This window comes from Serinus canaria, chromosome 3 (assembly GCF_022539315.1).
Source record: "Serinus canaria isolate serCan28SL12 chromosome 3, serCan2020, whole genome shotgun sequence".
Classification (NCBI taxonomy): domain Eukaryota; kingdom Metazoa; phylum Chordata; class Aves; order Passeriformes; family Fringillidae; genus Serinus; species Serinus canaria.
The window spans coordinates 106,101,081-106,116,009 of NC_066316.1; the positions used below are offsets into that span (position 1 = coordinate 106,101,081).

The 14,929-nt window shown below is 43.5% G+C and overlaps 1 protein-coding gene across 1 annotated transcript in view; it reads left to right on the forward strand.

Moving 5' to 3' along the window:
* Positions 1–6,468: 6,468 nt before the first annotated feature.
* FKBP1B (FKBP prolyl isomerase 1B) overlaps positions 6,469–14,929 on the forward strand; it is a 43,190-nt gene continuing 34,729 nt past the window's right edge. Inside the window, exons 1-2 of the mRNA XM_030236561.2 lie at positions 6,469–6,577; positions 9,882–9,929. Coding sequence (XP_030092421.1) covers positions 6,541–6,577; positions 9,882–9,929 — 85 coding nt within the window. The 5' untranslated portion in view covers positions 6,469–6,540. The remainder of the gene's footprint in view (positions 6,578–9,881; positions 9,930–14,929) is intronic.

The window sequence follows — 14,929 nt, forward strand, 5'->3', positions numbered from 1 at the left end:
CTCCCTACTTCCCTGATATAGACAAAAATATTGGTGAATGTGTTCTAACACAAACCTGCTAATTAAAATGAAACAATGGTAACATTGTGCTGCTATCCACCTGCTTGTTTAAGTAGTCCACCTGTAACTGTCTGTGTAGACTGACACTGAGCTATACTGGAAGATGTTTTTAATTCCCAGCCCTTAAGATAGCAGAAGCATTAGCTGGAATTGTACTGAAGGTCCAGTAGGGTCTACATTTTTACTGAAAGGCTGTGGCGGCTCTGTTTTGGCCCTCTTTTTTATCTTAGATAAGGCCTTCAAATGTAATGGAAAATAAAATTAAAAATACTTTTTTCTGTTTTCCTAGTAGGAAGGATTAGAAATATTTCCACTTGGTCAGTTTAAGACTAAATGCTTGTTCTCCAGGATTCAGCCACCATAGGTGCACAACCTGAAACAGCTGATTCAGCCTTGTCTTTCTCTAAGAGAGCTAAAGGCCAAATGCTGGGTCAACCTTGGTGAGAACCTGAATACCAGAGAGATTAGTGTTTCTGTTGTTCTTAGAGATGAATGTAAAAACTCTGAGATTTTTAGTGGCTGTCACTGATCTGTTGACACTTACCTGAAATTAAAGCTGTCCCTGGAGTATCACACAGAAAAAAACCCCTACTTTTTACAATCTTTCTGTGCTCTCCTACTAGTAGCTTCTCAGGAATGTTAGTATGTTACAATCTGCCTCTCTGGCTGCTGAACTTTTAGTTATAACTTCAGATCATTTTGGTCAGGAGGTTCTAGAAACTCATTAAATAGTGTTATAATTGCACATACAGAATGAAGGAAAACAAATACAACCTTAATTTTCTGAGTCCATTAGCCTGCTCCCTTGATTAATTTATCTGGAGGATTGAGAATGCCAGTTAATTTCATTTCCACAGTTACATTTTCCAAAGTCTTAGAAAGACTAATCAAAAGCTTGTAGCTAATATTTGCGGCTTGTTTGGATTTCTCCTGTTGTTTGAACTGCTTCCAATATGTTTTGCCAGTGACATTTCTCCACTGAGCAGAATAAATACCAAAATTATAGAGAAATAGTTTTACTGAAGAAAGCAGCAAATGTGTTGCCCTGTAAAGTTTCTCAAAGCCACTGACGTCCTTCTGTAACTTCCACAGCAAGGAAATGACAGAGACAGGATAATTAGTTTACAGAATAGATGCAATATATGTAATTCCAGTACTCTTCCACAGTTTGAAAGATAGATTTACTTACATTTTTAATCAATTTTTTGCTATGAAATATTGGGTGGAAGAGAAAATCAAATCCTCCTGGACTAAGATATTGTTATTATTGGAAATTTTATTTGTGAGACCACACTGCATGACCCTGAGTTTAGGCTCTGTTACTTGCCCTAAGGTGTTATTTGCCCTAAGGTGTTACTTGCCCTCTTTTATTTATGATCTCTTCCCCTGAAGTATTTGGAATCTAAATGAGGTAGAATGATCATTCTTCTTATATAAATTAAATACTGAGACACAGAGCAATTCAGAGCATATCTTCAATTCAGCAAGCTGCCTTCAAAAGAGTAGGCAGTGAAGCAATACCACTGCAGCAATCTGCACATGTGCTAATTAGTCTGGATGGATGCTGCAATTTCATATTTATATTGCATCTGAGGATCTGAGGTGCTAGCTATTGTATTAATCACCCAGGAGCATTATGCATTGCAAGGTGATTTAGGATCTTGCAGTCAATGTTGGAATTGTGGTTAACCTCACTACCATTTTTTAATTTCCTTCTCCATGTTGCAAGAAAAATATTACAGACTCATACCCTGGTTTAGGGGAAGGGATCTTTGGAGGCCATATAGTCCAATTTCTTGCATGGAACAGGATCGGTTTGTTCCTGTTCCTTAAGGTTTTGTTCGATAACCCATCTTGTGAAGATGTTTTTATCTACATATAGTCAAAATTTCCCTTGCTATGACCTGTGTCCATTGGTTCTTGTCCTCTTGTTGGGCATCTCTGAGCAGAGTGTGACACCATCCTCTCCACCCTGTGTAGTTGTAGACAGTAACTGAGATCCTGCTTCTCTCTGTCTTCTGCAGGCTGAACAAATCCAGCTCCCTCCTTCTCTCCACATTCTCCAACCACTAACAACATTGGAATGGTTGGGCTTGCTCCAGTATGTCCTTGTACAAGGGAGACAAGTCTGAGAGACCATGAGTCTGTCTAAACTCATGTGGGTTTGGAAGTGTTAAATTGTATTAATCTCTTCTGGAAGCAAGCTCCGTTATTAAGATCCTGGTCTGGTGGATTTTTTGGCTCCATTTCAGAACACAAGCTACCAATTTCTTGACTCTAGTAGCTGGTGGCATATATCCTGATGAGCTGGAGTCTTCCTTCTGCATACCTGAGGTTACCTCATCTATTCTTGTAAAAGGCTTTGAAGATCAGGCCTAAGATCCTTGTAATGACTCACATAAAAGTGTTGTGAGAGAGAATATGTGGATAGCTGAGTTGGGAAGAGCTTGGTGAGAGAGGTGGTGGCTTTCAATGCAGTTTTAGTGCTACTGAAAAAAATCCAGCTGCAGTTTTGCACTCAGAGCTACAGCTGCAAGAGGAATCAATGGATACAGATGTGGATAAGGAGTTCCAAGAGGAAGATGAGGATTTGGAATAATTGCTTCAGGAGGAAATTTTATTCTGTTTCAGGGTATTTGGAACAAGTATCAGTTGGGAGGAGGTGACTGTGCTGCAGACCTGTGGTAACCAGCAGTGGTGAGAAGTGAGATAGGCACATGGAGATTTTTAGGTTTAATCTGTAAATCACATGGCTGTCACTGTAGGTGTTCTGTCAGACTTGCCCTAAGCATGTGCTTTGAAGGAATCAGGGATTCTTGCTGACTCTCTTTTGTCAATGTTCATGTGCACAAGACCATTTGCAGTGACATGACCTGCTGAGCTCTGCAGGCTGCTGTTTGTTTTGGTCAGGATTTCTTCCAGCGAGGTGCTGGCTTTGCATGATCTGTACACTTTGGGATTAAAATTACTTGGTTGCACATGTTGGTTCACTGAATGGAAAGGTCATTTTTGGTAACACATTTTTAGTTTTTTTTCACTGTTCATATTAGACTGGTTGAATTTCAAAGTAACGCTGGTTATTTATCCATGGATGCTGGTGAGGGAAATGTGTATTGTTGGGGGTGTTTTGTGGCCTCCATGAATTTTTACATTTCCAGAATTTGTGCTTTCCATTTATGGGCAATTTAGTGCTTTGCCTTCCAGGGGTGTTCTTTGAGTGCATATGGAATCTATTACACATGATTTGTAGTTCCTTTGTAGATTTTAAAAACAACGAAGAATGGGATTTCACAATATATGAACTATGAACTAAGTTAAAACACCCTAAAAAATTTGAAAACTCTTTGTCTTCCTAAAAGTGGAAACGTATAAATATTTTATTAAAAGTGCTGGCTGTAGGGGTTTGAACTAAAGAAAATAGGATGGATATTTATCTGCTAAACTTTGAGGTTTTGGGTTTTTCTCATAATGGCTGTGGCAAATTGTCCTCTTTGTGACCACTGAGTAATCTTAGATGTTGGAGTCATGTTGTTCCATCAAAACATTTGGGAATGAGTGTTGAGAGAACCCCCCACTTTTCCAGCCCAGTCTTTCTGGTGCCAGAATAGAAAAACATGCTGTGGGAAGGTTTTGTGGTAAAGAACTGTTTAGGAATGTGATCTCTACAGAGCGTTGGGGAGAAAGACTACTAGACTTTGCCCTTGATATATGTTTTGATATAGATACACTGGATCCCAAAGGTGGTGGAGGTGGATGACATGCAATGACTTTCAAAGACCATTCTTAATACACTAATCTGGTCTGCTTTGATAATCTGGTTTTAGCCATTTCCTTGGTCATGAACTTTCCCTCTTAGTCCCTTTGTCCTTTCTGTTTCCCTCCAATTCCTTGCCAGTTTTAAACCATTTTTTCTTGTATTTCAGAGCCTTTCCTGAAGATGTGGGCATTCCTTGTTTTCTACTCTTCCAAGATCTTCATGTGCTGTAGGATCTCGATGTCTCCAGTGAATACTGTGAGGGGGAAAATAACATTATTTTTGGTTCCATATTTGTGGTGGCAAAGGTTTTTTAACATATTCATCCAACAACTTTGATATGCTCTCTACAGATCCTTCTTTTCTGTCTTGGAAATTGGCCTTCCCTTTCTTTCCATAATCTTGGGAATATGAGTGTGGGGGATCTAATTAGCTCATGCCCAAAAGAAGCATTTAGAGTCTCACCATGGGGCAAGAGGCCATGGGATAGGATGATTGTAGATACAGCATGTTCAACTTAGGTCACAACTTGGTCCCTCCTAATCCCATTTTGTGCCTTCTGAATTTTGCTGTTGGTGGTCTTCGCTTTTTTATTATGATTGTCAGTCTGCCTAAGGATTCTGTGGTCTGCCTTTAAGGCCTGTTACTTGGGATGACACTTGCAGCAGATATTCTGTGATCCTGTCTGAACTATGTCTATTATGTGATTCGGTCCAATCTCCTGTCATAAGACACAACTCGAGAACAGCTACTCTCCTGTCGTGGAGAGATGTGTGGCCTGATCAAAGGAAACATGTAAATATAAAAGCTTAAGTGAGCCCAGCAAAGAATCATTTGCTTTTGCTCATTGGATTTATGTCTTCTGATGCTCTGATCACCTGAGAGGACACAGATATCTACCTGAAGCCTGGATGAAAGCAGTCCTTTCTTATAAAGTCAAGAGGGCAAATAGGACACTATGTACCTAGAATTTCCCTTTATAACTCCCCCTATGCACTCAGCTTTTCTTGTGCTGTCCTTTTTGCTCTGTAATGACTCAGAGGCACCTCTGGAATTAGCAATGTTCCTGTGTTCTTAATGCTTCTGTGCCACTTGCCTCCTACCTGGCATTTTCCTATTTCTCAAATGCATTTTTAGCATCTTTCTACTGATCAGAAACCAAATCAAATCTGAGACTGGCAATGGAAAAGAATCCCTTTTCAGAATTTCCACTGTTACAGACCTCTTCTGATAAACTGCAGTAAGTGCCTGGTTATTCTGTACATGCTACCTGCAGATGCAGAATTCACTGGAAGGGGAGGCAGGTGAAAGGAATTCATGTTCAGCCCTCATTACTGCTTCTGAACTCATGTGAGCTCATGATTTTCCTCACTTGCCCATTTTTGGGGAACTTCAGGCAGGCAGCCAGCCCTGGTATTTCAGAGTATCTGACCTGCAAGGAAAGGTAGATACAAGCGAGGCCCGAGGTGAAGGAACAGTCTGATGAGAGCAATGTGAAAAGCTGCATGGAGATGGTCAGTGTAGCTCAGAGCATGCATGCAAGGGCCACATGATCACAGTTACCAACCAGTGCAGTAATTCCTCAATTCAGTCATCCTGACAGCTGCCCATATAGAGGAAGATCTTTTTCCTGAAGAGAGCCCAGTTTGTAACAGATAAACATATTGAAGAAGTAATGTCAGAGAAGTGCAGGTTGGAATTAGATGGTTACAGACAGCTCTTTCAGTTGAAAAACTGATGATGTTGTGGTTCCATTTTTATTTTTAACTCAGAAAACACAAAACTGCAAACAGAACTATTCCTTTAGAGTCCTGGGAATCAATTACGCTGTAAGTGCATGAGGAAATAGTCTATTTCAGGTGCATTCCCTAGAAGTAGTTGTAGCAAGGTTGAATATGTAATCTCACATCACGGGAACACCATACATAAATAGATTTTCCAATTTAAAACATGGATACGAAAAGAACTTAGAAACTGTTTTGCACTGAAACTCAAGGTCACTGCCAGCCTGATGGAGACTTGCCGCTGCTGTGTGGGGTCACCAGCGGTGGGTACCACTGCCTAGAGGTGGGTACCACTGCCCAGCGGTGGGTACCACTGCTCCGATGCTGCCGTTCACCAGCACAATCGGGGGGACATTCCCTTCAGCGCGTACACGTAATGTGCTAGCACAGATGCTTTCCTCCATGGCTCTTTGTGACGAGAAATGCCGACCCTCCGCTCGCACTCAGCCGCGTCCTGGGGTCTGGATAGTCTGAAGCGCGGCGCTTGGCTTCCCTGTGTGCCCGGCGCGCCTGCAGCATTACCCCCCCGGACCCTCCGCTCCCGCACACGCCCGGAGCCCTCCGCCGCTAGGGCTCCGCACGGCCACGGGCACACGGCGGGCAAACGCCGGAGAGACCCCCGGAGGAGCGCTCCGCCGGGCACCATCGCTAAAGCGAGCCCTGCCCGGGGGATGGCAGCAGCATCTCCCGCACGGCCGTGGCTGCGGGAGCGATGCCGGCGGGGGATACCGCCGGCGCAAGGCTCCCCTTGTCCCCGCGGCCCCCGGGCGCTCGGAGCGGGGGCGGGCGGACCCCTCCCCGTCTTCCCCGCCCCTGTTCCGCATTGGCTGCGGGCGCTGACGGGCAGCCGGGGCGGCCCCTGCCCGCGGCCGCCCAGGGGCACTGCCCGCACTGGGGGTCCGGCCGCGCCGCGGAGCGGGGCTGAGTCGAGCCGGTGCCGCCATGGGGGTGGAGATCGAGACCATCTCTCCGGGAGACGGTACGAGGCCATGCGGGGAGCAGCCCTGCGGCGCGGGGACGGGGGCGCCCGGTCCGGCCGGGCAGCCGGGGGCTCCGGGAGCGAGGGAGCCGCGTCCCCGCCGGCGGCAGAGCGGGGAGGCGGCGAGGCGGAGGGAGGCACGGCCTCCCCCGCAGCCCCGCGGGCACGAACCCCCGTGCGGGAGAGGCGGAGCGCGGCCGGGCGGCCGCCCGGGGTCGCGGCGGCGGCGGGGGCGGCGAGGGGCCGGGGTTTCTGTGGCATCCGCTGACAGCTGCGCGGCCCGAGCGCGGAGCCCGGGGTCAGCGCCGGCGCCCGGCGGGGAGCCCAAACTTTCCCCGGCGGCGAGCCCGGCCTCGCCGGGGCTGCCGACCGTTCGTGCCAGCATCCCCCGGCAAGGCACCGTCGCCTCCCGGTCCAGCGTGGGATGCTGGCGAGGGCAGATGTGCAGCCCGGGTGGCAGTCTCCTCTCCTTGGCGCACGCTTGGCTTTCGAGAGCCAATCGCAGTGTTTTGCTCTTCCTTGGCATTATAATATAATTCCGTAAGGTGTTTATGTTTTGGGGTTTTTTTGAAGAGGATGTAATTTCTAGCATACATATGTAGCTATATAATAGGCCAGATTCATCATTGGCTGATATACAAACGTAAATAATTCCTTCAAGTTGATTGCAGATTAAGTTTCTTGGCCCACTATCTTTTCTTTCATTGTATATGCTTTTAAATTGGCTTCTCCCTCTGTGCTGTTTAGCTCTAGAGATTGAATTCCTCTCTTGGTTGCACAGATGTAAAAAAAGATTACTTATATCCACATAAGTAATGGTGCTGAGTTGGGAGTAGGAAGGAGGGTAGAACTACCTCACAGTAGTACTTTCTATCTATTAAATACATCAAAGCTGTCATTGTAAGTAATATCTGATTCCAAATAAGGCTATATGGATTAGATCTCTTGGTTGCAAGTCTTAATCAAAATCAGCTGACTTTAAACACTGTCTTAAGCCACAGTGAGTCAGTGGTCTTGCGCATCTCTGCTTTTAATTTGGTTTTGATGTGAAGTTATGTATCTTCATTGGCTTTGCTGGTGATGAACTCACACAGCAGAGTGTGTGTCCATAAGGTCTGAAACTGCTTTTCTCAGATCTCTGTATAATAGTGGATCATTTTAATAATACCTGTTTTACTGGAGGTAGGATTCATCTCACATAACTTTCTCAGGTTAGCTAGCTACTCCAAAGCAGTCTTCTGGGTTTTCTCTGTGGCCATCTCCAAAGAATAATTTGTCTTGCCTTTCTCTGGGTAGGCTGGCTTTCTCTCAAAGCACTGCTAATTCTTTGCTGTCAGTAGAGGAAGCCCAGGAGACTGGCATACAAGAGTTGCCTGTGGTTTAGATGGCCGTGAATTTAAAAGAGATTAATCCCACTTTAGCATACCATGGTGACCTTACCAGATACCTGCTGTACTGCATTTTGTGCAAGGTGCAGCTAGGGAAAATCCAGCCAGCCAAGCCAATGAACAAGGCTGTTCAGGTGGCACTTGGAAGCACCACTTTCTCAATTTTTGTGTTGTAAATCTTGGTTCATCATATTAGCCTGCCCTCCGCCACTTAGTGCTCATGAGGTTCTGGCATGTGAGCCCCAAGGCCATAGCTTGTATGTGACCTGCTGGTTTATACCATGTGAAGTGCTCTATAATGCAGAACTTGTTAATTCTGACCAAAGAGCCAGAAAGCCAGCTAAGAGATGAGCTTCAGTTTGATAGAATCATAGAATGGTTTGCTTGGAAGGGACCTTAGAGATCATCTTGTTCCAGCCTCCCTGCCATGGGCAGGGACACCTTCCACTAGACAGGTTACTCCATCCCCATCAAGCCCAATGCTGAGTATTTCCAGGGACAGAGCATCCACAGCTTTTGTGGGCAACCTAACTCAATCCCCAGTATTTAGCTTTCTGTCAAGGATGTTCTTTAATAATTAACCTCATTGATACTTTTAATTTCTTCTGAACCTGGGCACTCCCCTGGACAACCTTGAGAGATCATGGTTAGCATCTTTAATACACCATTATCACCTAACTGAGCCTTGAGAGTAATCCCTTAGCTTTTAGTACCTTTAGCAGTACCTAGAACAGGTAAAATGGAAATGGTACTTTGTTTTTGTGTCAAGCAAATAATTTAAGCTTTTTTTCTTTTCAGTATGAACATTTTAGGAGGAGCTACCAGGCTCTTAAAATAACTCAGCATACTACTGCTTTACTGTTGCCTGATGCTACAAAATTAAGCTGCTTTTGTCTGTGAAAATTTCTGTAAAACCCATCCCTGCTAATTAAAGATGCCCTCACAGAGCTGTCTTTCTTGAGTGGAAGGCATGAGACATGTGAATACAAATGGATTTTCTCACAATGTCAGGCTGAGACTTTATTTGAAAAATTATAGCAAAAACATTCTGAGAATATTTAAAGTTATAATCCACGAAGTTTTGACTGTCTTTTTTGCACTTACAGAATGTAAATGCATTTATAATGCACACATATATAGGGAGAGTTATCTAAGAAAAATACTGCTTGGTCTAAGAGATAAACAGCAGCCAAACTGGGACCTGTTACCCTAAACCATCCCATTCCTGTCTTGCAAATTAGTGATTTGTAACGCATGGTCACAGAATCATGGAGTTGTTAAGGTTGGAAGAGACTTCAGAGATCATCTAGTCCAACCATCAACCCAGCACCACCACCATGTTCACCACTAAACCATGTCTTCAGATGCCATTTGCATGTGTTTTCTCAACACTTGAAAGGATTGTGACTCCACCAATTGCCTGTACAGTCAGTGTTTTACAACCCAATGCTTTACAACCTTTTCTGTGAAGAAACATTTCCTAATATCCAATCTAAACCTAACCCAGTGCAACTTGAGGCCATTTCTCCTCACTTTTACCCTCCACTTGTTGTCTGGGAGAAGAGACTGATCCCTGCTTCACTACAAACTCCTGTCAGGGAGGTGTAGAGAGAATAAGGTTCCCCCTGAACCTCCTTTTCTCCAGGCCAAACACCCCCAGCTCCCTCAGCCACTCCTCATAAGATTTGTGCTCCAAGGTGTATGAGGAGCCACTTATACCTAGAGCTGTCATGTGGATGTCTCAGGTATCCTAATGTAACCAAATGGTTACAAAACCATTTACCAAATGGTTAACCATTACCAAATACCAGATCTCTGTTCAGCATTTTCCTCTTAAAAGGAAAATGCTGAACAGGAAAATGCCTAGCCAGGTCAATCAGAGAAAATCAAAGATTAACCTTTTATAATTTTAACAGGACGGACATTTCCAAAGAAGGGTCAGACGTGTGTGGTGCACTACACAGGTAAGGCATGTTCTGGATGTCCTTCTGCTTCACATCAAGAGTGATTTCCCATTTCAGCTGTCTGTTGTATTTTTTGTTGTGTTCTGTCACCTGTAATCCATTGGATAATGTTTGGGTGGGTTCCCTGCCTATTTCACTTCTAGCTGAGCTGTTCAGGCTACAGTAGCTAGATGTGCCTGCTGGCACATTTGCCATGGGAGCTTTGCAGAAGAAGTTGCAGACCTGATTCATTAAGCCATTTTATTAGCTAATGAAATTGTGCATGAAACAGTCAAAATGCTGGATTCATATTTTTACAGCCTCTTGTCTTGACACAGACAATTAATGATTGTATATATCTTAAAAGCATGTCTCCATGTATTGGCAGTAAAATTCATTCCAGATTGAAGAGATCAATACCAGGTCTGCTTAAACACCTGCTTTATGGACTTGTGTTAATCTTAAATGTTGAGCTGGTTAATGGAGCTGCTTGTGCTGAAGAAGAGAATGTTTTTTAAATCAGTTTATGGTGTTATGCTTTATGGGTGGTTATGTAAGTTGTCAAAGGGATGCAAAAATCTCTGCAGTCCGAGTCTCCAACTGGGAAGTTCACTTCAGCAACTGCCATTTTATGAGATGTTTTCCTTAAGAAGCTAACTTGCAGGTTATGTAGGGATTGAAGCTTCTGATCTAGGCCTAGATAGTGAGGTAATGTTTTCCTCTAGTGTTCAGGATGATAGGAAAGTTCTCTCTTGTAACTGTTGCTTTCCCTCAGCTTTGCATTTGATCCTTACAATTGGAGCAAGATGGGAACATTTTCCAATAAATATGACTAATGAAGTAAGCCTGTTTGTATTTTCAATAAACCTTTTATATCATTTCAATAATACCACCATTCAGAGGGTTATGAGGGAGTTAGTGCACTGGCTTGGGGTGGAGGTTGTCTGGGTTTAAGCTCCCGTATATACATTTATACATTCAAAGTATTTTGGTCTAATGAAGATTTCTAATTTGAATCAGAAGATGTTAAACACATGGATCTCCCATTCCAGTCTCAGCTCTTACAGGCATTTCTCTGTAACTTAGATATGAAAATAGATGTTTTGAAATTATTTTTGTGAAGATGCTTAAAGATGTTTTTCTTCCTGTCCAAACTTCAAAAGGTTTTATGAAATAAAATTGTCACCTCCCACCCCTAGTTAGTTCAAGATAAATTTAAATGTCAGAACTGAAATAGGCAAAAAAAAAATTGAGCCTGGTGGCTCCCACAAAGCACATTTTTTCAGGCTAACTTCAGAGAGTGTGAATGGTGAAATGTGAAAAGATAACAAGATGCTGCATACTGCTGTTGATATTAGATAGTGTCTTAGATGAGGCTCTTGTAAGCTGGCTTTGACATAAAAGACTTATAAAAACTCATTAAATCAATCTCTAGTGTAAACTGTGCTTTCTCCATATACCTTCCTGCTGGTGCTATGCAACCTCTCTTGCCTCCCAGATTAGAACAGATATCAGGGGAAGCTCATCACCTCAGTTCCACTGCTGCTGCCAGCAGTCTTTGGTGATGATTTTAAGTTGAGCCCATGGTTAGTGGATAAAGTGTTTCCTTCCAGTGATCTATAAAGCATGTGGATAAGACGACATGTAGGTGTTGAGTTTTAGTTTAAAACAGTTTTATCTGGATCCAGTACAGTTTCTTTTTGTACTGAGGAGATTCTGGATGTGCCTGTTAATAATTGTCTTATCTCCAGTACAAAAAGAAACTGTACTGGATCCAGATCTTAAACTAAAACTAAACTGTTTTAAACTAAAACTCAACACCTACATGTCATCTCTGTCTTATTTATTCAGTATGCTTAATACTTATCCTCACCACAATTCTCTGAGTCCTGCTTTAGGAATTGTATAGCTAAGTTTGAGGGAAGCCTGCAGAGAAATGCAGAGCCTCTGCCTTGCCACCTAGAATGGGAGCTAGGAAAAACTAAGACACTTAGGTGCAAGGAAATGATCCAGAAATGCTGCTTTTCAGGGCTGCTTAATATTGTGTAGCATGTATAACTCTCAAGTGATCTCCATGTCCAATTGATGTGACACTCTGGAGCTGGGCACAGATACCTGTGAGGAGCTGTTGTGTTATGGGAGGGGGATGAACCATGCACTGACTGACTCCATCAGGATCCAGAGATTGGATCCCCAGAAAAGCCTGACCTCACTGGAGTGCTTGGAGCACAGCTCTGAATCCAGGATCAAGCAGAGCAGAGAGCCAAAACCAGAGCCTGTGGGAGCCCATTTGGTGTGTAAGAACTGAACAGTTGTTTCAGACATGGCAAACCTGTCCCCAGCTGGCTCTTGCTATAGAAGAGGGTCATAACTCTGCCTGCCACATCTTGAACTGCAACCATCACATTCCTGGGGAGAAGAAAGCTGAAATTTCCCACTCCCTCCAGTCTAACTTGGGACACTGAGTAGTGAAGAGTGCAAGAGCCAGGAAAGGAGCAGGCAAGAGGGTGAGTATTTGTTGCAGGCACTCTTGCAGAAATATGGAAGGAGTTGTCCCTGTCTTTGGGGATTAATTCAATACCTTTTTTTCAATCCTAAGATTTTCCCATGTGGTGGTGCCAGCTGGGCAGGCCATGTAACTCCTTGCAGTGGCCCATCTGCTCTCACACCAACACACACTATGGTGATACAGCTCCCCAGCACAAGCATGGATGGTCCTGGTTTTTTGTGTATGTATAGAAAAAACCTTGCCTACCCACTAATTATTCCTGTCTCAAAGGAGAGGTAAGGCTAAAAGGGATTCTCTTCTGCCAGAGCAAGTTATAAATCTTTAGGGAGACTCCAGTGAGGAGTGGGGGACTCCACTCCTCCAGTGTGGACTCTGTAGTGTCTTATTTCCCCTCTTGCCTTTGCATGCATTCACCATGTGATGGGGAGTGATGGCAGACAGCATGGACAGGAAGGGACTGCTGGCACTGCAGGAGTAAAAGACCCACAGCAACCTTCATTTTTTAGGAGTAAGCTGTCTGTATGACTTGTCCTGGTGGTCCATGCAGGAAAAGTCCAGAGAGGACCAAAGGCTGGGACTCCAGATGTTTGGCAGAGCTTTCAAGCTCTGTCTGCTTGTCCTCCAGGGTTTTATGCTTCATCACCAAGGCAGAGATTCAGCAGGGTAATTTCTAGTCTGACAACCCTACATGTTCTGGAGGAGTGGGAAGTGAGAACTGGAATCTCCTCAAGATGAAGAACTGTGATTGAGTTTTACACTTCTGCTGTCAGCATTCCAGCTATTAGGCTGTTACATGTGGCAGCTTTTCCTCTTTCTCTCCTTGATCAACTGGATACAGAATCTCAGGGTACCGCATGGTGTGATTCCCAGGAGCATTGTGGTGCCTGAAGGAACTGACCTAAGTTCTAGTGGCAGCAGAAGTTAAGGTGCAACCTCACTAGGGAGCAACTTAGAAAGGAGCTCTTCATTTAAGGAGATTATTTTTAATTATTTTTTTCCCCCTTAGGAGTAATTCTCTGCTGCTTTACAATTAGAGCAGGATTTTTGGATTACCCTTCAGAAGTACCTAATTGCCCTTTCACAAGATGCCTTAGTGCCTAACTTTGGTCCTGCAAATCACCTGCTAATTTTTCAGCTTTGCACAGCCTGATTTAAGTACACAAATAGATGTCCAGATAATTGTAGAAGATTACATAGGGGGACTGTGATAGAACATGAAACCAAGTCCCAGTCTTAGCATACGATAGAAAAATGTGGTCAGGTTCCTGAATTCTTATTTTTGTTTACAAATATAACAAATATAATAATTTCTTCTTAGCATCCAGCATCCATGTTGAGTCTCAAATGTTACCTGCACAATATTACTGTAATGGGATTCATAGATAAGGCAGAGCACTGGCACTGAAATACATTTGCAGCAGCACTGGTTTATGTCATGTTTTTTGTCACAGATTTCCTGGAGCAAGCTTCTCAAAGCCTTTGGCAATCTGCTTACTCCTTCTGTTTTCCATCTGTAAAATGATAGCTGTACTTTGTCTGCCTCCTGTAGAGAGATTGCAGGCAGTTTGAGATATGAACTGCCTCCTTCTTCGTGCCTGTTGTGATGGTGACCTAATCCTGATTGGGTCTTCAGGTTACATTGGACCACTGACAGTACTACAAGCAAACTAATTAATCCTGGAGTGCATAAAAGGAATTAAGGCATTTTCTACAGTTTTGATTCTTATGATTTAAATTTGTTGTCTCTGGCAATGGGAATTAGCAGTGTAGAATTTTCAAAGATTTATGAGCATGATACAAAATGTGACTTCCAGTTAGAAATGTCCCTCAACAAAACCTTCACTGAAGAGGGATATGCTCTGTCTGGAGACTGTGAGGTAAAACCTGCACTCCAGGAAGCTGAATCCCATTCTCTGCCCTCCTGCTGGATGATGATGTGCCTTCACACCAGCTTTGTGTGTACTGAATCTAAATCTGCTCATGATAATGAGAGGGCATCTTTTTTCCTCAAGTTATTCATAGTTGACATTCTCTTGTGTTGTCCCATGTAACTTGTGGCAGAGCTGAATTCTTAGATTCTTTATTTTTTTCCTTGGCCACCTGTAAAGCTCTGATTATAATACAATTACTCTTGTTAAGGAACTGATGATAATCAGTGTTTCTAGTGTGCTGGAACTGACTTATTTGAGTGACACTACAAAGCCACAGTAAATCACTAATTATTTATTAAACTGGACTTCTCTCAGAAGATTTTTCATAGACTTTTTAGGCTAGGACTGTTGCCCCAAAATTACGCTAAATAGATTTCCAAGAGAGTAGAATATTTCAGTTGAAAATTACCTAAAATGGTCATCTCTTCCAACTGCCTGGCAACATCAGAGGGGACCAAAAGTTGAAGTATGTTGTGAAGGTTGTTGTATGAAGTATGTTGTCCTAATCCTCTTATACACTGACTGATTTGGGGAATTGACCATTCTCTGGTGGTGGGCCCCCCACTCAGTGAAGAAATGCT